This window comes from Meleagris gallopavo, chromosome 10 (genome assembly GCF_905368555.1).
Source record: "Meleagris gallopavo chromosome 10, MGAL_WU_HG_1.1, whole genome shotgun sequence".
NCBI classification, from domain to species: domain Eukaryota; kingdom Metazoa; phylum Chordata; class Aves; order Galliformes; family Phasianidae; genus Meleagris; species Meleagris gallopavo.
In genome coordinates, this window is record NC_139413.1 from 13,695,778 (window position 1) to 13,719,924 (window position 24,147).

Consider the following 24,147-nt stretch of genomic DNA (forward strand, 5'->3'; position numbering starts at 1 on the left):
GTGTACCATCTCCATCATTCTTAAAGAATACCGCTCCATGCACTGAGTCAAATGGAAAAATGTCAGAAGCAGTGTTTCTAATTCCCTAGGCTAATTTTTTCCCCCCTCTAATTCCTGCAGGTAAATTTTAGCTGAAAATGTCCAAAATAAACTAAGACCAAGCCAATAATCTAGAATCCTTTCTATTGCCTTTAAATAGAAAGTATTCAGACCATTCCCATTTTAACTAGTTTTCATGCATACCTACAGCAGCTGCCTTTACAGAGTCAGCTTCTGCAAAGACTTCACAATCCTTATTCTAAGAAATAAATGAGAGAGCAAAAGTGCAAGAAGTACAATGAATACTTAATTTTATTTTTCATTAAAAAAGAGACATTCCAACAACTGAAGATGTTTGTTTTTCTCCATGCAGCTCTTTCAGGTAGTGGGAGATGTTACGATGATCACCTTGTTCTGTGGGGAACAAAGTCTGAGATGAGTAATTATTAATACACAAATTTCTTAAATATTATAGTGCTAGACTGGTTAAATCATTTGAATTTAATCAGTAGATGTAAGATATTTACTCTTCTTTATTTCTGCCTAACTAGAATGCAAAAAGGAAGTCTTAGCTTTAATGCTTTTAGTTTAATTTTGTATCACCTAGACTAGATATAACATACACAAAAAACCCCACTACTAAGACAGTCACTATAATCACTCAGATTATTTTTTTAATAAATCCCAATAGAACTTGAGAAAAATTCCTCCCAAAATTGCAGTAAACCAACGGTATGTTCTCAAAAGATTAAAGTGATAAGCAGTCAGCATTTACTGTAAGTGACAAAATCATGACACTCATTTCCACGCAACATACATTTTTTTTAACTTTAAAATGTGCTTTACACACTTTCTACTCTGGCTGATATAATCTGTAGTTATTATGCATACCTACAAAATGTTGGAAATAAAAATTGTTAACTGGATTAGTTTTATGAAATGCAGAATAGCTTAAAATTGACTGACCATTCAGGTGGGCTGTTTATCTAAATATTCTTGTTAAACTTTCCAGATCTTCATTTTTGAAATGGAGTTCTTCAAGTAACGTGGTCAGGAACTGTGTGTATGCTGGGCTTCTCTGAGTATTTTTAAAAACTGGACTATTTTGTGATAATCTGGCAAGAAAAAAACAAACAAACAATAACAAACACTGTATACAAGTGATACAGAAAAGGGACTTTTCAGCATCAGCTTTGAAGATACAGGTTGTGTGAGTTCAGACAACTGTAGTGAAGAAAAGAAGTTTGTAATGTCCCACTTGATTCATTACAGTACAGTGTATGACTGTATACGTTACCCACTGTTTGACCTGTACTGAAATACAAAAATTTATTAAGATGTAGTGAAACGGAAACAAAAAATTAAAAGAAAATGGGCCAGTAGTTTGTATGCCTTTAATAAATTGTATGCTGATGTTACTTAATTTAGGGAAAAAAAAAATCAGAATAAAATGCCAAATTGTAAGAGAGAAAAAATATCAATGTAAAATTTCTTAACTAGAAGCTCTAACACATTCATCTCGTAAAATTTGTATAGTTCTTCTATGAATATAACGTGAAAGAGCAGTGAAATTCATCTTAAAGAAGAACATTCTTGCTACAAATTCTTAGTAGGGCTCCTGGACAGAAGCTGTGGGTAGCTGCCATCACACAGTCAGACTTCGCAACGACATTCAGTTGGATGCATTTAATTGGAGGACTGCCCCCTGCAGTATGTCACAAAACGCGTAGCACGCCGCAACAGCGAGCTCATTTTGCTTTAAGGAAGATTTCTCCAGTTATATAGAAGCCTCCTACAGAGGCATTTTGGATTATTATTAATTTTACTTGATGCAAACGGACACACAAAACATCAGTTAAATTCCCAAACCGAGGACCATTGTGACTGTAATCAGAATATGATTCCTCAGCTTTGACAGTCTGTACCTTAAAGCAGTGTAAGTTAATCTTTACACACTGAAGTGCTATGAAATTAGACTTTAGGAAAGACAGTCAAAATCAGATGCTATTAGAAAGGAATGATCCTTTGGCAAAGAGAACACAGCTGATTTAAGGTTGAGAAGTTTTTATACAAGATACTAAAATTCAGTTTTACAACTGATGCTATACCAAAGTATAGCATCGTAGTCAACCTATTTTTTTTGTTTTGGTAATGCAGTGAAGTGCTTAAAGTCTCAAAGTGCCAAAAGTTGTCAAGTGAATGCTTCAAAAAATAAATAGAATCAAAGGGGGTAAAATTCTATTTCTGAATTTAGCTAGTAGAGCTCAGCTTTAAATTTCAAACAGTACTTGGACTTTCTACGTTTGCTAGTTAGCAACTTTTTACAGAAATTTGACCATTTGGGCCTGATTTGCTAAACTGTTAAGGATGGAGTCCATCCAGTTTCCACTGATTTTAATATTTACAATGAGTGGAAGCTGAAAGTAGTTGCCAACTGAGAGAATAAAGTGTTTTCATTTGAACAATTGACAGACCTATCCCAATGTTACTTGGCAGGAGCTCACATCCCAGCAACAGTTGCTTGGTCTCAGTTACTGTATTTAGATAAATAGTGCTAGAGAGAAATAAACACTGTAGGGAATATTTCAAAATTTTTGAGAATCGATGTGCTCTGAAGAAGCTGCTCAAGGTATTCTACAGCTTATTAAAAACATCACAGCCCAGAGAACCTGTAAGTGTGTAACAAATGAGATCAGTCTTCGTGCAGTCATTTGTATGAAGACCGCCTTCCCTGTAGAAAAGCTGCATATAAACTCTTAATCTATATAAACTCTTAATCTGCATATAGACTCTTAAACTAAGCTAAAACAGTGCTAGAACACAAGCAAAAGATCTTACAAGGCACAGTAAATACAGTTCCCCGACACAGAAATAAGTTTCCAGAATTTCTTCATTAATAAATAGATTTTTTACAAGTTAAATTATCTTCCATTTACTTGGGAACTCTATTTCAGTATGTCCATTTAATTAAATACTTTAACTACCCAGCACTGACATTTATTAAGATTTTAGGGATGCTCAAAATAACGATGTGGTGTGAAATTAAGCTGATGCATAAACCTTGCTATATAAACCTTTGCACAAAAGTGAAGTATTCACAGTTAGACTTGTGATTTCTGGACTGTAGCCACTAGGCTTTGTTCTCTATTTAATGACAGGCAGGATGGAGCTGTCTCTCCTGGTGGGAAGTATAGTAGTTAGTATTTAATCTGGTAAAACAGTGTCTCCAACCAGGGCTGACAAGCTGGAGGCTTTTGCATCGTGATGCTTTATCAGCAGGGAAACAGAGGAAGTGCTGATGGAAGATCAGTGACAATTTCAAACTGTTGGTCTGGAGACAAGGATAGTGGGAGAAAGATCAGGAGATGCATTATTACCACTCTTCAAGTTATTTTTCACAGGATTTAGTAGATTACATATGAAAAGAGATTGGTGGCATAAATGGTCATGACTTCCTAAATACTGGTGCCAGGAGGCTGCAAAATATTCTCTGCAGTGTTTTAAATCTATGAGCATTTTAACTGAATTTTCTTTTTTCTACCTTGTGCTTAAGAGAATAAGAAAAATACTATTAAGAAAAAAGCAAACAGATTGTGCAGTTTTAAGTAACATAGCAAAACAGTAACGCTACCCAGCTCACATGCTAAACAGTGTTTCTATGTATATTTTTACAACTGCGGTTTGTGAAGTTACATAGTTTCATAAATTACAAATATTTCTCACTATTATGTCCTGTTTAAGACATTCTGTTTACAGAGTAGCTGTTGTAGCCCATGCTAAGAAAGAAAAAACTCCTCTTATTCTCAAGTAGTGGCCAGGCCAGGCCTTAAACTTAAAAATGAAAATAGCTCTGGATTATTTTTTTCTTACCAGATTTTTTTTTGAAATAAGATACTAATTATCTGATAAGTGGGAGACAAAAATCAAGAAATAATTTCAGAGACACGTGCGTAAGTTTCTAGCAATTATTAAAAATTGTGCGCAGATGAAACACTTATGTATACATATGTACAAACACTTTAAACTTGGAAACCTGTCTGTAGGCATTTAAATGATGTTTTAACTTATCGTTTGAAAAATGGTTGTACCTTTCTACTTCTGTGGTGGTTTTCATAGTGGCTGTCTGACCAGAAGGCGCTTTTGTTTGCAAGAGGAGCAGGCACAAGTTGCTGGTTTGCACTAATAGATTTGATAGTCTTAGTAACACTGGTCATATCTAAATTAAATGTACTGCACAAAGGAGCATCACGGGTTGTGCTCTCATCCTTGCATGAAATGCTGACTGAACCAAACCATAGTTTCCTGCAAATAAACCAGGACAGTCTTTGGATCAATATCTTGACAGCTACGGTAACTCTATCTCTGAAGAAACGATCATGACCAATTTAACGATATGCAAGATTTCAATTTAAAGATCATGGAATTGACTTGAAACTCTGAAGCATCTTCAGAAAAATCAGTGTAAACAGGAAATAAGATTTGAATCACAGTAATAATACTTGGTTACTACAACAACAAAACAAGAAATATAAAGTCTGCTATTTGGTTAGCTCTTTTGCATATTGCAACATTAATGCTGAAAAAACTTTCGTGAAAAACTCAAGTAAGAAAAGCTAAAGAATTAAGTGATTGAAAAAAACCTCTCACCTACAGAAATGTACATAATGTTGTCCAACATTACACACCCGTGCTTCAAAAGATTGCCCTCAGCACACTGTTAAAAGGAAACTTTCACACTCACTTCATGGAAAAGTTGTAAAGTGTATATCAGACTTCGTGAAACAGTGTCGTTTCCTGCACACCCACTTACACCATATGGTAAACAGGGCTTTGTAAAGTTTAAAAAGTGTTAAGAATGTCAAACTATATCTGACTGATAAAATTTGTGTTCACTGACTATTCCACATATGCTGTTAAAAAAAAAAAAAGAAAGAAAAATTAATGCGAAGAGCAGGGTATCTCTATCAAGCTATTAAATGACATCTGGCTGCTGAAAAACGTTTACACAGTTGAGTGCTTCAACTTAAGATTCAAGCTTTCTATGAATTAGTCTCCTTACAAAAACATTTGACAAGTGCTTTTATAAATGAAAACATACTTAAAAGTTAGTTACATTGTGTGAATTAAATGTAATAGAGTAATATTGTTTGCAGTTTCTTCACTTATCAATGCCTATACTAACTCCTAAGACTGAAGACAATCGGAAAAGATGATGGTGGAGTAACATTCTGTGTAGTTAAATCACTATTTTGCACTTCCTAAAAAAAAGTGATCTAATTGTATAATACCATTCTCCCTTGCATGCTTCAAGAAAACCTTTCTGGCCTTTTGTTTTAAAATGAATTCTTTGGTCCCCTTTGAAAAAGTTACACTTTCAAAGCCACCAGTGTGATATCATCCAGTTAGAGGCCTCTGAAACAGGCACCTGAAAACAATGGTAAGAACGCAACCACCTAAGAAAAGTCAAGTTCCTTTCCAGTATTCAAAGTTGGTCACTTAAAATTACACAAAAAATGAAAGAATATGGGTGCACAGAAATGTACTCAGTATCATCAAAGCTTTTGTATATTCATAAAGAAAAGCCATATTCTTATTCTCAAAACAGTTAATATTTAATTCCTCTTAGAAAAATGTAAGTATTGCCAGTGTTTCTAACTTCTTCTAAAGGCAGAAGCTTAAAAGCTAAAAGCCAGTCTCTGTGGCAGAAGCCATGAATCCAAACTCACTTATTTCAGCTCTTTACTCTGTTTGGCACGTTTGGAAGTGACACACAGATGGAATTATAAAGCAGAATGAAGGAACAGGCACATCCTACCTTTCTATAGAATGCTTTGCAAAATCAGTAATAAACATTTTTACCAATTAATGACATTGTTTAAACACTGTGAATGATTCTTAAAACAGTCATCACAACATAGAAGTTCTTCTCTGAGTTTCCTTCTGGTTTAATACATTTGAGACCTTTTTTTTTTTTTTTTTTTTATCATCATAGCTGTGATGATTGATACCTATTTTTCTACCAGGATGATGGAGTCTCACTAATGATAACACAAGTTTCTTGAACATTCATTTTAGAACATGGAAATGAAGCAAGAGCTAGTGACAAGTATCAGCAGCACATTTTTTTCCTTCCCCAACACAAACAGTCATGGACTACCAAATACATGCTACAGGAAGGGTGCCAGTAAGCTTTTGATCAAGGTGCCATCACATCAGTAGGACTCTTAACAAAGGTCCCCCACCTGCAAGGAATTCCAGTGCAGTTTTTTTCTGTCTTTGGATAATCACCAATTGGACTGTGGCTATGAGCAATCTAGTCCTCTCATCCCACATGAATTTTAGCTCAAAGTCTGGAAACACGTTATTTATACATAATAAAGAATTAAAATGTTTACAAACCTCTTGCATCAATTTAGGTGTTATTAACATAGCTATTAGTAGTCCAGAAATATCAAGTAGCCATTCCAGCAGTGTGCCATTAGCATGTAAAAGGCCAAAGCATATCTGCTCCATTCCTATGGCAATAAAGCATTAAACAATCCCCGTCTGAATAGAAAATTCCTGAATACTAAGATCTTCACAGTTATCACCAATGTTCAGATGCACATGAAAAATATTTTAATGGCAATTCTACACTGAACTGTGTTGCTGAGGTTTGGCATGACTGGTGATTGATCCATTGCTTTTTGTGTGTGTGAATAAATGGCTCTGAAAGCAGAGCTGATCTCAGTTCTTAGCTGAGAACTTCCTCACTGAGCAGGCTGCTAAAAGCTAAACGCACCACTTTGTCTTTTCTACACTTTGATTTTTCCTGACCATAGTCATCTCTTCTTTTCCACACTGGGTTGAGTTACTCTCAATATGCAGAAATATAAATTAATTTCTATTACAAAAAAGAAGACTTTCTCATCAATTAGATAGTGATTGGTTTTCTTTATCAGATATCATTTAACACCTTAATAGTTGGATGCCCATGAGTCACTTTTGCTGTCTTGTGGATGTAAGCCTTTAAATCAAAGGCAGGAAATGCCATTGTCACATGGATCACAAATAATGGAAATTAATTTGGAAGTCTGTCTAATTTCCATTCAAAACTCACACTTGCAGGATTATTACATGTCACTTCTGTATTTGGAAAAATGAAGTCATAGGACAGCAGTTACCATCTTCATGAATAGTGAATCAATAGTTAAAGGAACTAAACTACAAGGGCATAAAAACACAGCATTTCCTGCTTTTCTCCTTCTGAATGTTTTATCATCAAAAACACTGTTTGGGACAGTATTACCTAAATATTTTCTGATTGGAGATTTACAAGGAGTATTCATAAGAAGAGTGCTTGTTGCCAACTCCGTACCTTCCATTCTGAGGTGAAATCATCTCTGATTGCTTCTGTGAGATATAAGGGACTGCAACAGTACTGAGTGGACAAAAATATATATGCAGCAGTGCCAGCTGGCAAGTGGTACGAGCAGGAATTGTCTGCAATCTGACCCTGTGGAAGGCCAGTCAAAGGGCAAGTCACTGAGGGCCAAAGCCTGCACTAGGCAGGCTGCTGGCCACATTAATCACATTGACCCACTTCTTGGGCCAACAGTAGATCACAGGACAGTACCAAGGAGGCTGCCATCACTTTGACAGGAGCCCTTATGTTGTTTCAGTAATACAAATTACTTTAATTTCATCAACAGCTCAAGACTCCTTCAGCAGCTCTTTACAATGAATTTCCCATTCCTTGCACTGCAACCAGAAAGGATAGCATAAAACCTCATGCATACATTTAAATAAGCTTTTGAACAGATTTACAAATACTAAATAGCAGTACCATTTTGCAAATTATTCTCAGTAATAGTTCACCTCATGTAGTGTTAAAAATCCTCTAGAAATATACTGAGCCTTGTTCAGTGGGTATAGTCCTTCCATTGTAATCTGTTCTACTCCATCAACACACAAGGATTTTTTTTTAATTGTAAATATTTCAGAGAGAGAGATATATATATTCAGATAAATATATTGCACTACTCATGTTAAAGATTTGATGGGCTCAGCAATGCAATTAAAATGTTATTACTCAGAAATGACATTTAATATAGCACAATTTTACAGATTACAATCTTGTTTTCCATTTTAATTATGTTCCTACGGCAGAAGTCTGCAGTGCAACTGATTAAACAAAAAGTAATTGTTTTATTTAAGACAAATGACTGAGTCAATACAACAAGTGTTACAGATCAGCAGTAAAACTCATTGAAGTAGTTGTGCATTGCAGCCTGTAGACCATCTGCCTGTACGTGCAACTGGAGTGTAGCCATGTATCAATCACTTAAAATTACTGCTTCAATCGATGGGGTGAACTGAAAAACTGGCAGTATTTAGTCATTGCATAAATCCCTACTGAAGGGTGTTCAGGCATTCTGACAGAATAACTCAGAGCATTAACTTGAGGTAGAGTCCTTAATTAACTGGTGTACCACTGGATACAGTACACTTGTTTAGGGATAACAGCCTTGTTAGTGAAGTATCTGAAATCACAGCAGGGATTTCCACAGACCATAAAGCTATGCTTTCCATCAGGCAAAAGTTAATATTGTTCAGAAAGCTGCTCTGAAGCACAGTGTGTCTGTAATTGTAAGCTAAAGCCGCAACGCCGAGGAACTTAAAAAATATCTTTGGCTATATATTTAAATGCTTACACAGGCATCCTGTGTTAAAAGGCACTCAGAAAATAAAAACATTACACCCTCAACTTATGTAATTTAGCTGTTATGCTCAGTTTCATTAAAAAAAAATAAAAAAAAAGACTCTTTTCTGATTACTTTCATTTGAACATGATTTAAAAAGCTCAACATTTTTTTTTTAAACCTTGTTAAAAGCAAAAGGCTGTCTCCTGAGTGAGCACGTTCCATTAGAACACATTAATATTTGACAGACAATCTTGAACTGGAAGCATTTAACTTACAAACAATATGCAGAGGTATTTAAAGACATCTCTAGAGTTAAGTCTTCTGTTTAATTAAATGATGATACTACTGAGGAAAAATGTGATTATGATTAGTGTCATTTACCACTCCGGAAATAAAGTAGCCCCTGATTTGGAGCCCTCTCCAAATAAGCATATCCTTATGGTCAAAGACAGAAGTCAGTTTTCAGACACATTTTTTGTCAGCATCCACACATTTATTCACATTTTTCTATTTTCTTCAGTGAAAGATAAGCGCTCTAAAAACAGCACTGTTGAATGATAATAAGTGACAATAAGCAAGTAATTTTCCTACTGATGGTAAAAAGGGTAAAAAGCTACTTCTGGTCTAGTTTTAAATACAGCCTAAATATCCTAAAGACAAGAATTTTGTAGCTAAAGTGCAATTTATGTTTTATTCATTATTTAACTTTCCTTTCATTATTGTGTACTGACTTGTCCACAGCATCCAGCCCAGACACTTTAATCCTCTGATGGCAACAGAAACTAAATTATTCATATTTAAATTTTTTTTGTCCACTGCATTTAAATCAATGCTACAGACACAGATTCAAAATTGGCATTCCTACATAATACAGATACATGCAAAATTTAAGGTTTGTTCAAAAGTAAACTTTGGTCACTGTTTCCACTGCCTTTGGTTTTTCATATGCAGCTTCTACAAAACTATTCAAGATATATATATATATATATTTAAATACATATTTATGAGTACACTCTGAATAAGATACATTTCTTCTTTAAAAGTTCTCACCTTAGCATTCAGCTGATTTCCAGATACAAGTTAACTTCATTCCCTTTGAACAAGACCAAATTTCACTCTCGGTGGAGCCAAGTGAATACAACTAACAGTCAACAGAAAGCATACCTGCAGTAACCAGGATTTTATACAAGAGGCAATTAGCACAAACTGGGACACAGGAAGCTCTGCTTTACTATGTGGGGAGACAGCAAAGGCTGCCCACGGGTGCTGTGGGGTCTCCTCTTTGGAGGCTTTCAAGAGGTGCCAGACATGGCCTGGCACCATGCTGTGGGTATCCCCGCTCGAGCAGGGGTTGGTCAGATGGATCCAGAGGTCCTTGCCAGCCTTAGCATGTTGGGATTCTCTACCAACCACCTGGTAAAATTGTTTACAAAGAACTGAAAAAGAATCAGTGGATTTCCCATCTCTCCCCCCCTTTTTTTTCCAAATCCAAACAGGCAATTGGCAACTCAGAAAATCTGAATCTATTTTCAAATATTTATTTGAAAATGACTATAAACACAAAATAGCATATAGGTCCAGCAAAAATTATTTTATTTTATATATATATATATATATATATATATATATATATTATAATAATAATTATTTGGGCAGTCCTATACAGGATAGAGCTTCCAGAAGATTTGTTTAACAGTGGATTAGAAAAGCCTCTAGCCAAACCACTAGGGAAGCACTGACCATCTCAAAGATGTCTGTGGTTTCTTATCCTAAGTTCTTCTTAGTTTAGCCAGATCAAAGATTGTTTCATCATTTTTGCTAACAGATATAACTGCAGGTTGATTTTTAAATACCAACTCAAGTATATTACCACCTTTACACCACCACATTCCAAGTTACGATAATGCCAGTTCACAGACATACAGTATCAGAACTTTCATATTAAAATGTGGCAATTAAAGCACTTACATTCATATAGGGAGTTGTTCCAAACAGTTTCAAATTAGCTCACTTATCTACACAAATCCAAGGCAATAAAAAGTTCACAATGTAAGCCCAGAAGAAATCTCTATCAGCTGTTTCCCTCTAACAAATCTAGGTTTCTTAGGTACACATTTCAAGGACAAGCCTTGTTTAAAGAGCTCAATTTATTTGAAGTCTCTTTCCTGCTATCCAGCTGACAGATCAAAGGTACTTCTCACTCTTAGCATTTGCTCCCACTTTACCCTCTTTTTCAACTTAGTCAAAAAATTAAGTTAAGATAGATTTATAATTTATTTTAAAATTCATCCTTTTATCTTTTTCAGTCTTCTATTCCTTAGCTTTTTATGTTCCTCAAAGTTTTCCCGTGAAAACTTTTATCTTTTTCAGTCTTCTATTCCTTAGCTTTTTATGTTCCTCAAAGTTTTCCCGTGACACTTCCCAAATATTGGAATCCTTGGGTTACTTAGTTACAAGAAATTATGCACAGATAGAAGACACTGTGAGATTCAGAAATGCTGAGATAACCATTTCAGTCTCTGTAATGCTTACTAGTGCTTTGTAAAATATACACTGTTGTATAAATTATTGTAAATATGCAGTGAGACCATTTAATATCTAAAAGATGCAAAGATGCACCTATATTTCAACCACATCCATTTTTGCAGTTTTTTTGTTGTCAATGTTGTTGTCCTGTGTTTTTTTTTTTTTTTTTTGCTGTCATATATGGCAATCTATTGCTGATAAGTCATTATCTCAATGGTACGCAAAAAAGCCCTGACAAAACAAAACAACCACCCCTTCAATAAATATTAAATCAGAACTACACTGTCATACAGGTGGAACAGCTACAATATAGTAAGCTTAGGTAAACAATTTGTCAATACTTGACTTTGTAAAATGTACTCACCTGCACTCAAATACTATGGAAACAATGATCATAAAATTGATTATAGTTTAGTTGCAGAACTTTCTAACATTGTAATTTGATTACCTGCCTTTCACTCTGATATACAGATCAAACACCTGGAATAATGCAGCTGAGTAAAGAGACATGCTAGGAATAGATTTACTTCAACTGTGTCCAATTTTTTTTTTCCCCAGAAGTTAAAGATAAGGACTTCCAAAAGAGGCTGCATTTTCTGATTGTTTTCATGAGTATGAAAGGAACACATTTCAGAAAATACTGAAATTAATTTCTTCCGTTCAGTGTTAACGTCCCATATTGGGATTAAAACTTAATTCATTGCCAGAGTGGATCTGAACTCTCAGACTCAAAATGCTTGTATGTTTCAAGAAGTAACATACAAAGGAGAAGTACAGACTTCCTTTGCGCTTGATTCCTGCGTTATCAGGAAGTGAAGACAAGTCTTTGGTTCATCAGTTTACTACTTGCTATCATTTATCACATCAAAAATTGTTTGTCAGCTTTCTGAATTAATCTGTCATGCTTCTAATTAATTTTCAGTTTATCTCCAGTCACTGTAGGGTATTAGAGAAATGGCAGCATTCTCCAGCATAACATTACCTGTATGAAATCTCTGTTTATTTCCCCCTCATACATACCTGTGGACTACTGCTCTAAGTCAAGCAAATTATAACTTAGCTGAGTTTCATAAAGCCAGGTTTTGAAGATCTTCATGGTTTTTAATAACTCTCAGGATTCTTCCTGACTGCTTAAAAGAAGTTATTTATTTCATAGCAAAAATACTGTCTGTCTTGTCAGGTCTGACACTTGCAACAGGAGTAAGACAAAAGAAAACAGAATGAAGTACTGTCTTTTCTAGGCAGCCCATCTTACTGTCTGGCATTATCAAGTTTTAAATTTCATAATCTGCGACAAGCACTGTAAGGAAACGACTGATCAGATCTTTAAAAAAAATACTGCACTTTCAGGGATTTCCACAATCAAGTGTTCTTATGCTATAGTGGTTCCAGAAGAGTTCAGTAATACCACTCCTACTTTGGGCAAAATTTATTTCAGAGCTGAAAGAACAGAACTCATCTCTTAGGCCAGTAGTGGTATCATTCTCTCTCTGCACAGAACAAAAAAATTAATCCAGAATCCAAGCTAGAAATTCAACTCGTACAGAATAACAGCAGATCACATTCTAGGAAGCTGTAGTAATCTTTCCAATGACGTATGCCTCTAATTTTTTCTTTTTCTTTTTTTTTTTCTTCAGAAAAAAAGCCAAATCAACTCTGATTCGCATCTTACAATCAAATTTCCTCTAAGTCAAGAACTCTTTCTATGTGTCATGTCCCCAGCAAATGTAGGCTGTTCTTCAGAAAGTTTACCAAGATAAAGTTAAAACTTTGAAAATAAAAGACACATTTGTGTGTCAGTCATGTTTTTCTTATAACAGATGGGTTGTGTTTCATGATAAAAAATGTTTGCATTGAATGTATTAAGATTAATTATTAATAAGGAAACAAGTATATTTTCGTAAGGTTAGAGCTTTGAGACTCAGTTGCAAAATTAACAGTTCAGTTTGCTCAGTGGTTGAAGTTAAAATATATTTAAATCTAAGTTTAGGGCAGCTGTTAACAGCATTAACCAGGTCTTTTGAAGCTTTACTTCAGAACTGTCTATATTACAGTTTGACTGTACAACTTACTCTGTTATGGCATGAGTTTGAACAAGCAAAGATGTATGAAGCAATTATAGAAGGAGGGGAAAATATGATTCCAAAAAAAGTCTGCTTAATATATACATTTTCAATGAGCATAAATTTAAGAGAGTTCTCTAATAGTGCTGGACATTTTTTCCATCTGCTTGATCATCACAGATTTGTGGCATGAAGTTCAATAGGACACGAACATCAATAGCTTCCCAAAAAGTCAACGTGATAAAAATGTCCTCCAGAACTGGGTTGAAACAGAATTTGCAACAAAAAACATGTTTACTTATACAGAACAAAAAAAATGAACTGGCAGAGGAAAGTACTTTTTCTACTACCATACTTTCAATTCACAAACTACAAGTACATTTGGAATATAAAGTTGACAGGGGCATCTAAAGAAGAAACTCCAAAATTATACTCTGCATAAAATTATTTCTAGACTTATGTTCCCCCTCTAACAAAGGGATTAGTCAGGAAAACACCACCATGAATGCCCATTTGCGACTGAGAGCCGCTCCTGCACAGCATCTTTGCACAGCTGGGGACAACTTCAGTCTTCTGCGTGCCCCCACATACATCTGTCTCTCCGAGGGACTGCCAGTACACCTGGCAGAAAGCCATGACCCTGCTCTTCCCTTGTGATGGGCAGCAAAGCTGACAGGCACAGAGATCTTACTGCACCCAACACCCTGGCTCCAAGCAAAAGAAGTCTAGGAGACAGCGTGTGCTAAGATATCACTGCTGCTGATGAGACCAAGGATCAGAACTGTAAAGGAGAACTAATCATCCTATCTGAGAGTTTGTGCTGGGCGTAGCACACCCAAGAATCCCATTCAAAAGGCTGTCCACAAGAAGTACTAGCAACACAGTGTTTTTTCCTTTCTCTTCTCTTTTTTTTTTTTTTTTTTTTTTAATTATGAGATTCTTGCAAACTGCTAAGGTCTCTTCTTCTTTCTCCTTTATAAATGAACAAGATATTAATTTTAAAGTTGGCACTGATTAATATCTCAATGAACAACACTGCAATCCTTCAAAATACTGTTCTATGTATTTATATTTCCTAAGTAATACTGGAACATGCTGGGAGGAAGTGAAGTAATACTGATCTCCTGCACATTATGCCAAATAAGCAGATTGTGTTTGCTTAGGAAATGCTGATAAGTAAGAACTGCTTAACAGAAAACATGTTTGAATTCACACTTACCAAATGACAATCTAAAACTATTAAGAATGAAAAAAGGAAGAACATATACATTCATTTTTTAACCATGCTGAAAAACCTTGCCTTTTCTTTATTTCACAAAAAACATGAACTTGAGAGCAAGAGGACAGACAACGACTCGGCCTTAATTTTGAATGCTTTTATAAGAAGAAAGGTTTTGGGGCTTTTGGTCTTGCAAACTGTTTCAGAAGGGAAAAAAAAACTGCATTTCTAGCTCAATTATGAACAACTCTTCTCAGCTGAAACCTACTTTCTGTTATCAGATGTGGAATAAAAGATCATCCCCCCTGATTTTTAAGTGTTTTTTTGGGGAAAAAACTGCTGTCTTGAATTCAGGTGCCATTTTTATAGTCACTCTGTAAATCGGATTCATATCTAATATGTATTTGTACATTCCACACAGGTAGACATTTCCAGGCAAGAACAAAGCAGAGATATCACAAACATCTAAATTTGTCTGAAAATATCTTAGGAATTTCAGTGTTGAATAATACAAATGCTCTGTTGTGCAAAGAAGTAAAAATGCATACTTGAGCATAAGATTCTCCAGTTCCTGAACTGTTATCTCCAAGAGAGTAAACCTCTAGAGTACATCTCCACACGACACATTTATCTAAAGTGGCTGCACACACGTAACGATGGCTTTTGTTTTGTGATCATGGTCATTTTGAGTTTGTTTAAATACTGCAGCCCCATGCCTATACGCTAATCCCAGAACATTCTGAAACGTTTCAAAGCTTTTAGCGGGAGGAACCTCTTGCATAGGCTTTGTAGATGAAGCTGACCACAGTTCACTGGAACCAGCCAGCTCAGATAAATAAGATGAAAGCAGACATTTCCTGAAAATATCTTGAAAGCTTTCCATTAGACTGTACCAGGGGTATACAGTAAAAACAGCAAGTGCCCATGCTTATATAGCAACCAATCTTCCCACTGCTCTCTCCATTCTGTTTTGACTACTGGATGTGTATCTATTTATCTGCTTCAGTTTAACATCTTGTAAAGTACTCTGGGAGAATAAGATGGAACTTCTATTTTCTGGTTTAAATTACAAAGTAGTTACTGGTGTAACACAAAATTCTTCTTAACATTGGTATTAAATATGACAGGAAGATACAAAAATTTACAACACCTTATGGGCAAATAAATCAAAAATTTGATCTACAGATCAGTCAGCCACTCCACAACAGGCATGAATGCAAGCATTCACACAAAATTATCTGGCTGTCGAAGTGTATTCTAAGAAAGTCAATATAGTCACAAAGACAGGAGTGCCTCAGGCTAGATTTTCAATTTGATTGAATAAATCCAGCTGTTCACTAGAAAGAGGAAATGCTTCACCACTGGGATCTCCAACATTTTATAATTCTAGAAAGATAGTCAGACCACTTACTGTCAGGTACTTTACTTCAGAACAGTGAATTAGAAGTTCAAGTTTCTTTAACAGTCAATAAATTTGAGGGCATTTAAGTGCTTAGAATAATTTTTGGAAGGCCAGCAGAATACAAAGGGAGCCCAGATCTCATCTAATCACTAAAATTAGGTGTAAGATTAGGCGTTGTGACTATCCTACATGCAGATTCTACAAAGATTTAATTCACAAACTCTTAATGAATAAAGGATAACATTATCATAATACAAACTATTAAGCAGTGATAAGTCTTTAGGTCAGTACAGCTGTAATGATAATATTGAATCTCCCAAAAGCACAGAAAGTGTCGTTGTACTCTGAAAGTGCACTGTGAACTTAAGCATGCCGTATGTCCCTAAGAGAAGGAAGTGGTGAGCCACAATATCAATGCACAAAGTCGGGTGCAAGTCCAGCAGTTGCTACTTTAAACAAAGTTTGCCTCCTTCCAAACAATACAAAAATACTTGAGCTCTTAGAATTTTCTTTTCATGTATACCTTGAAATCCCATCCTCACCCTGCCTTCTTTAGTTTGTGTTCTTACACCTCATGCAGCACAGGGTATATGTAATGTGGTTGGTCTTCCTGCTGGAAAGAGGAAGTTTCAGGGTCTTGCTTATGCTACTGCACTCCTGAGCATTATGAGAAAATAGTCATTCTGTGTCGGACCAGGTCAAAACATTGGAATACATTACTGGAATAATATTAGAAATAAAATGTACTCTAGTTTTCTATCAAATATAACTCATTTATTTAGGCATGGACCGCTAGAAAGCAAAGGTAAAAAAAATACACCTTGATTCCCTGCTTCTACTGATTGCTTCCAAGACTGCCTGCTACTTGTAGAACATTTAAAAGCAATTGTAAAACAACCATTAGCTATGACAACATTTAGACCTCATCATAATGCAGCACAGACCAGCTATGTATTTTAGCTTCCGTTCAGAAGAGTCACAATTTCCTTAAATGTACGGAAGCTACTTGAAAAATTCATAAGATCTGTTTCACAAATTACCAATTCAACCATAAGAATATATAGTAAAAATGACAAAAGATTTGTTCTTATAGTTGATAAAAAATGTATGCCAAGGCATTCAAGTAAAGTTACTTTCTGTGTTCTGATTTAATGAATCATTTGAGCGGTATCTGGCTGGGTGACAGAGATGCAAGGCTCGCTGAAGCCTACTCTAATGCCTACTGGTATAGCCTTCCTTGGGACAGTAAAGCCAGAACAATGTGTCAGACTGAAGTAATATCAAAGAAAGTAAATGCAGTACTGGGGATGCTATGAGGTTGGCCCGCAACATCTCTTGACCTGTGAATATCTGTAAGTACTTCTCTGTCCTACTGGCTCCAGTGACCCAGGAAACGCAAAAGAAGAAGCAGCAGTGCGGTAATAAATGGCCTCTGAAATAAGATTTCTGCAATCTCGTAATTCAAGCTGAAAGACATACAAAGATTGCTTGATGGTTTAACCCCATTGAAAAGCAGGGCCTGACACCATGTGAAATCATCAGTGATTTCTTAGAAGATGAACTAATGTTAAATAATGTTTAATGTGAATTTCATAGAGAAATGTCTGTTTTATGCATTGCAAAGTTTATATTCTTAACTTTAAAAATGTATGTTAATTTGGAAAATATAACTTAAGGAATTTACTTGATGCATATGACTACAGCTTTTATAATTCATCCTTATGCATAGAATCTGACTGAAAAAGACTTACCTTTAGGGAAATAATTTGACTTTAATTGTGAAAATGACATTAAAACAAGAAAACAAAATTCAAATAATATTTTGCCCCACTATTAGAGAAGGGCAGAGTAGTGAATAGAAGAAACTGAAACAACCCCTTACTTCCATCCTTCTTTAAAAATATCTAAAACTTAATTAACTCTTAAAAATAACATTGTCCATTGCTAACATTTTGTCTCAAATGTTTTATTTCATTTGCATTAAAAATATTTCTGTTGATTACTCCAGTTTTATCTGAAAATTAAATGTTCTCTTGACAGGCTAGTTAGGACAATTGTGTATGAGAATAAAAGGGTACTTACACAGATAACAGAACAATAGCAATTAGAGTCCATTCAGGCATTTTGTGAATAATATTTCTGTTTGTTAACCTGAAAAATAGCAATTAAAAAATCAATTCATAAATCAAAAAAATTCATTTCATAGTGAAAGTAGACAGATTTTAACTGCTGAATTCAAGTCAGACCTTTAAAGACTTAGTATGCCACATTACAGTGTGGCATTCACAGTCCCATGTGAGCAGTCAGCCAACTTTCTGTCTCTCTCCTCTTAGCCAGCCTCAGAGGAATTACAAAATTGCCAGTATGTATTTTTGTTCCAGAGAGAAGTAGGATGAGGAAGATAGGACAGAAGCCAATTCTTTGAATTCACAGCCTTGGCTGCTATGAAAGCTCAACTCTCCCTGACGCCCAATAGGAAATTCCAAGATCTGCATATATTCTTTCTGTAAAGATGGGCCTCCTTCTGTACTGGTTTCAGATCTGAATTTGCTGTAAAAGCTAATGTTGCACTGTAGCAAAAATACTAAATTATATATAATATATAAATATATAAATTATATATAATACTAAAGCTTGAAACAGTGATTGAGCACCTGATGGGAAGGCAGGGCCAACCCATGGGAGTTCAGCTGCATGCAATGCACCTGAGTGACCAGAAGGGGTGGAGCCAGGATCCAGTCCTTCCCAGACCTCATTTAAGAGTTGGCAGTGGAGGTAAGAGTATCTTGCTGGAGTTCCCTACCTACTGGAGGCCTTCCAGAGGTAAGTAGGTTTTTCTTCCTTTGTTTCTGAATCTACAGATGCTGCATTTGGGTTTACTCTTATTTGTTGCAGCCTGGGATTGTGCTACTCTGCTGCTATTACTATATTTCCTATCACGTTGCAGCAATATGTGCATGAACATATGGCACTTTAAGATACTGGGGATAGTCCTCTGATGATTCGTGTTAGTAAAATGGAAACCTACAATTCTAACTTAAGCAATGGGTGTCAGTGCAGATATAAGAGCAAGAAAATGAAGTGTGAATGAAGAACTACAAAGATGCTCAAGAACAGGATTGCTACATCTTATATCCACTGGTCCCTGTGACTTAATTCAGTAGTAATAGAGTTTGACTTAAACGTTAATGTGACTTAACAATTCACATATTAATTGTTTTATGGATGAATTTAGGCATGAGTGGTGCTGTTTTGTGATGAGCAATTCTATAGAAAAGCCACAGCTCAAAAAGAATGCATAGCTTTATGGGTACCCAAAAACCCTAGTAGAACTAATTTTAGTTAGACAGATGCTGCCATATAACAGAAATGCTGAAGGGTGAGCGCCTTACTATGTTTGCTTCCTTCTTCCACTCTGCTTCCCTTCTCTATAGTCTTACATAAATCAGACCCAGAATGAAGCTGTTCTGTCACTCACTGCTGGGACTGGGGAAGATGGAAGACTGCTAATAGGTCTGAAAAAAAAACCCTTTTTTCTAGAAGGAGATAATTACTAAAAATATGAATTTCACCTGTTCTATCAGAGGCTTTAGATTCTTCCTCATTAGAAGAGGAGATAGAGGACATCAACCACTGCAGAGGTAAAGCAAAAGATTTTCATACCATGTTCAAGGCTCATTTTAGGAGAAAAGACTTAAATCTGTTTTGGGCATTTCAAAGGAAGATTTAATACCTGGGAGTTTTCTATAACTGCTAGCCTAGTCATAGAAGCTTTATCACTGAATCCCTTCACCTTATCAGCTCTGATTTTATCAAAATAGTACCGACTGAGCATGATTAGGGTAGCATGACAGATGCTTGTAACACAGTCAATGGAAGCTCTAAAAAAATCAAAAACTAACTCTGCCTTTAATTCATTACTAAAACACAGCTGTGTGTAGGCATACTCTTTTTCATGATTGAGTACAATAAATCCAGCTTCAGGATCAGAACAGAACTGTGCTCAAGGGATCCCAAACTGTAATGATCTATGACGAGAAGTTAAACATTGAAGTTTCCAATACAGTCTTACTTTTCCTCCTCCAAAGGGCAGTTTTAAAATGAAATAGCTCTTAATGAATTCCATGGTTTTCTTCACTCAGTAAGGCTTTTAATTTCTTTAGGAAATTAGATAGCAAAAATACGCAAAACTCTGGAAAAGTGTTTGTACTTCCCATTGTTAAAACTCAACTTCTCTTTTCTCACTTTGGGAAAACTTACCCAATTCTTTTCAAAATCATTATAAAAAATACAGTTGTAAATAAGACTTTTATAGGATTGCTTCCCTTATTTTAGAAATGCACTCCTTTTTTCTTTAAAAAGGATAATAATGATTATAGCAGTATTATTCCATTTTCTTTCTCAAGTCTACTATCAAAGTAAGATTTTTTTTTTTGGAAGCTATAATTACTAAAGTAGTATATCAACAGCCCTAGTTTTGATAAATGATGAAAGAAAAAGCAACATATAATACTACGTATATAGGAATTATCATGTCAAACTAGAACAATAGTATTGGTAAATACAAATTTTTTTTTTTTAAAGATGCACATTTACCAACTACTATTAAAATAGCTAATGGCAGTAGCTGGCAGCAAAGCCAGTAACTGATAAGCTGTTTCATTTTTCCGGTTATAGAAAAAGAAACAAAACAAAGGCTGAAGGTCTTGACTCAATACCAATGACAGTGATAAACGCTAAGAAATGTCTGATGGAATCATCTTGACAGACAATTCATATGTAACATTCCAGTTAATCTGCTATGATAAAACACAATGGAAGAGACAGATCCAAAACACCTGGGAAAACTCTGTCAAATAGTGAAAGCATCTTTATTTCATTGCTCTACAAGGAGTTGTTATTGATTAGAGCACAGGAAGGTGTCATTCTTGTACACAAACTGAGAGATGCAGTTATTTGTGTCAATTAACTCTTATTCAATGTTAGTATTGATTGGCAAGGTCTCAACACTAGTCACTGCCATCAATATGCTATTTATGAAGGAGGCAGTCATAAGATGCAGATACCAGCAGGATATGCCAGTATGAATTTGCTGATGTGCTACTGTCACTGGACTGGATGAAGTGAGGCTTCCACAACCTTTCATTACAACACCTGTCCTGAAGCACTTGTGCAACTGAAAAAGAAAACATTTTAGGCTGATCAGACTAAAGCTAGCAACCTACAGGTGTGAAGCCTTAAGTAATATGGAACAGTGGAAGGGCCGTCACTTTCAAGAACAAGCTGTGTGTCAACACAAAGGCCTCTAAAGAGTAAAGCTTTCAGGAAACAGGAAAGTGCAAGTCCTTGCAAAAACGGTTCATTAATTCTTTGTCTTGCCTTTGGCCATAACTGGTACTTCAGAACAAGTCATGAAAGACAGGAAAAAAAGGTTACCAGATTTGTCTCTCACACATTATGGAAATGTTTAAACACAGCAAAAGTTTTAGGATGTGATTTTTGAGCAGATAAATATTTTCTGTTAAAGAGTTTGGTTAAACTTTCTCACACCTACCTAAAGAAAGAATATGCGGCTTTTCGGAAGTGAGTGTCTCTACTTACACCCTAAGAATGGATAGGTAAGCCATGAATGCTGGATGGAATGCTGGATGGGTTTCTGAGTTGCCCGTGAGTATTGCGGTTCATGCCAGCATAGCTTGCAGGAAGGATGTGCTATGGCTGGACTAACATCTTCCCTCAGCCATTAGATAAAAGGACCAACAAAGCTCCCAGAAAGAAGCTCAGAGGGAGTAGATGCATCACAGTGACAGAAATTGACAGGTAAAGGAATAAAGAGTAAGATGCAGGCAAATTCCATTGCAAACCACCTCCCAGTAACTGACTGGAGCTCAGCCTGCAAAAAAAAAAAAAAAAAACCACAAAAAAACCAACAACACATGAACTCTAATATGGAAGTTCTGGGAACACAGAGGAGTCCTAGGCTGAGATAACCAGTAAATGGAAAACTAAACCCAATAATGACGCAGAGAGCACACACGGTTGGTCCTTTTCCTTCCATCATCTTCCCATTCAGTTAATCTTAAACACTGATCTTACTAGTGGTTTACTACCATTAGCAAATGCTGGCCTGAACTGTAACCAATGCCTGCCATGGAAGCAAATTTAAATACTTCCATATGAGCCCTGTGCTAGAACTTGAACAGAACATCAATACTCTTGAATTTAAGGAAAGAAGCTCTCAGTGCTGCAGGTGCTCACCACCTCAGCATCTTCTGATTTCTAGGAAACAATTTGATATAGGAAAACATTCCAACATGAATAGCAGGTAGATAAGACAAAGCTGTAATAGAAAAATTGTGAACACATTTAAGAAACAGCAATATCACATTTATTTTGAGAATCTGTAAATGACAAGTGCCATAAAATTAACTGAAATATATGCAACCTTAAGGTACAGCAGAAATCCTCTTTTCAGTGTGCAATACTGAACTTCAAAAATAGAATCATACATTCACAAACAATAATTTAGCCTCAGTTTCTATATAAATAGCGAATTTTGTCTTCATCTTTAAAAAAAAAAAATGCCCTTACACACTCTAGAGAATATTTGACATCTCAGTTTTCGTAACAAAAGCTTACAGGCGCTGTGGGACTTTGTTTGGGAAGAGCTTTAAGCATTCTAAAATGTCTCTTGAGATGCCTCTGTGCATTTCCCAGCAGTGGTGATTGAATAATATGTTGCCCAAAGGAGGCTGAACTGCAAGTGTTCCTTTAAAAACCAATGGAGCTGAAAATTGTTGTTGCTTAGTTCACAACATGCTCTTTTACCCTTCTTCAGCTAAGCTCTACTACTGAGATGTACTTTACTTCCTTCCTTCTTCAGCAAGTTCTTCAGCCTGAAATATTTCTAGTAAGAAAAGTAAGGAAGTTCAGTAGCAGTGCTGCCTCTGTAGTCATCAAGCATTTTAACCATATTAACAGAGGAAGTAACATATAAATTTCTAAACCCTGCAAACATAAAGCACAGGTTATAATTTACCCCAGGGCCCCTGCAAAAGCAATCAACTTATGAGTCAGAGAACTCAAATTGATTAAATTTAAATATGGCACTAGAGATTCAAACCTGTGCCTTCTTCCAGAGAGCTTGCTTTTCTGTGTCAGACAGTTTTATACCAGAAACACAAGGAGAAAGGGCTTAAATGTTTTTCTTACTTCTCTATTTCCAGTATCTTCATCTTACTTTACTTTCAGCAACACTAACAAGTCCAGCTGTTGCGAGATGCATGCAAAACAGTAATAAGTTCTTGTGTAGCACTCACAATTGTTTTCAACCACTCCTTTCCCAAAATGCTTTATTTCCAAGCAATTTATCTTTGCCTTTATGTTTTTAAAAGGCTACTTTGCCCTCCTACAGCAAAGCTCCTTTGCAGCAAACTGCTTTTGAAACCTGATATTCAAGCCATGTATCTTTGAATAGCAAAAATAATTTAAAATATAAGTTCTGCTTTTGAGGTTTTTCAGCTAAAGTGACCACTAAGCATTTATACCACAGAGCAATGGAAATGCATTTTTAAGACACAAAGATTTAATTCGAAGAGCAGATGTATACACATTATATAGATGCTATTTCAGTATAATAAAAAATATCTTCTGTGATTGCAACGTTGTTAAAATCTTAATAACAGTTAAATGACTGCAGTTGCAGAATGAGGTCCACACACAAAAATTCTTATATTTAAAAAAGATCATGCACAGAATCAGCAAAAAGAAAAATGTATCTTTCATAGTTTAAAAAAAAATCTGGCATCCATGTTTCAGCATTTCTCTGGCTATCGGACAAATCATAAGGAAACAGGAAGAGTTGGGTTTCTATTCACTAAAGACTAGATTTCTTGTGTCAAATGCTGCAAGAATGAGCTTTGGTAAATCTACATGTAAACATTATGCATGATAGGTCGTGGAGAAGAAACTGTTTCAAGAGTAACAGCCTACACAGTTAGCAGCTCTTGTTGCTCCTTTCCTAACAATGTGTCAAGATGCACAGTGTAGTCTAGGTCCAAGACATGAGAGGTGGCTCCCCCAAAAAGAACATTTTTGAGAAGTTACCACCATTCTAATATCCCTCTTCCTTTAGTCCCAGTGTTTTTAACTATCCTCTTCAGCGCTTCTGTGATTACCTGTGGTGAAGGAACATACCCTAGACCTACTTCCCCT

General features: G+C 35.7%; 1 protein-coding gene across 4 annotated transcripts in view; it reads right to left on the minus strand.

Moving 5' to 3' along the window:
• Positions 1–333: 333 nt before the first annotated feature.
• The window catches only part of RPAP2 (RNA polymerase II associated protein 2), a 35,273-nt gene continuing 11,459 nt past the window's right edge, over positions 334–24,147 (minus strand). For 2 of the 4 annotated variants that reach the window (XM_085231331.1, XM_085231332.1), the window contains exons 11-13: positions 18,016–18,084; positions 1,006–1,154; positions 334–453 (exon numbers count right to left, since the gene is read on the minus strand). In XM_085231331.1, coding sequence (XP_085087457.1) covers positions 1,022–1,154; positions 18,016–18,084 — 202 coding nt within the window. In that variant the 3' untranslated portion in view covers positions 334–453; positions 1,006–1,021. Of the gene's footprint in view, positions 454–1,005; positions 1,155–17,273; positions 17,400–18,015; positions 18,085–22,347; positions 22,841–24,147 lie in introns of those variants that run through there. The other 2 variants (XM_031554758.2, XM_085231333.1) reach the window with 2 other exon arrangements.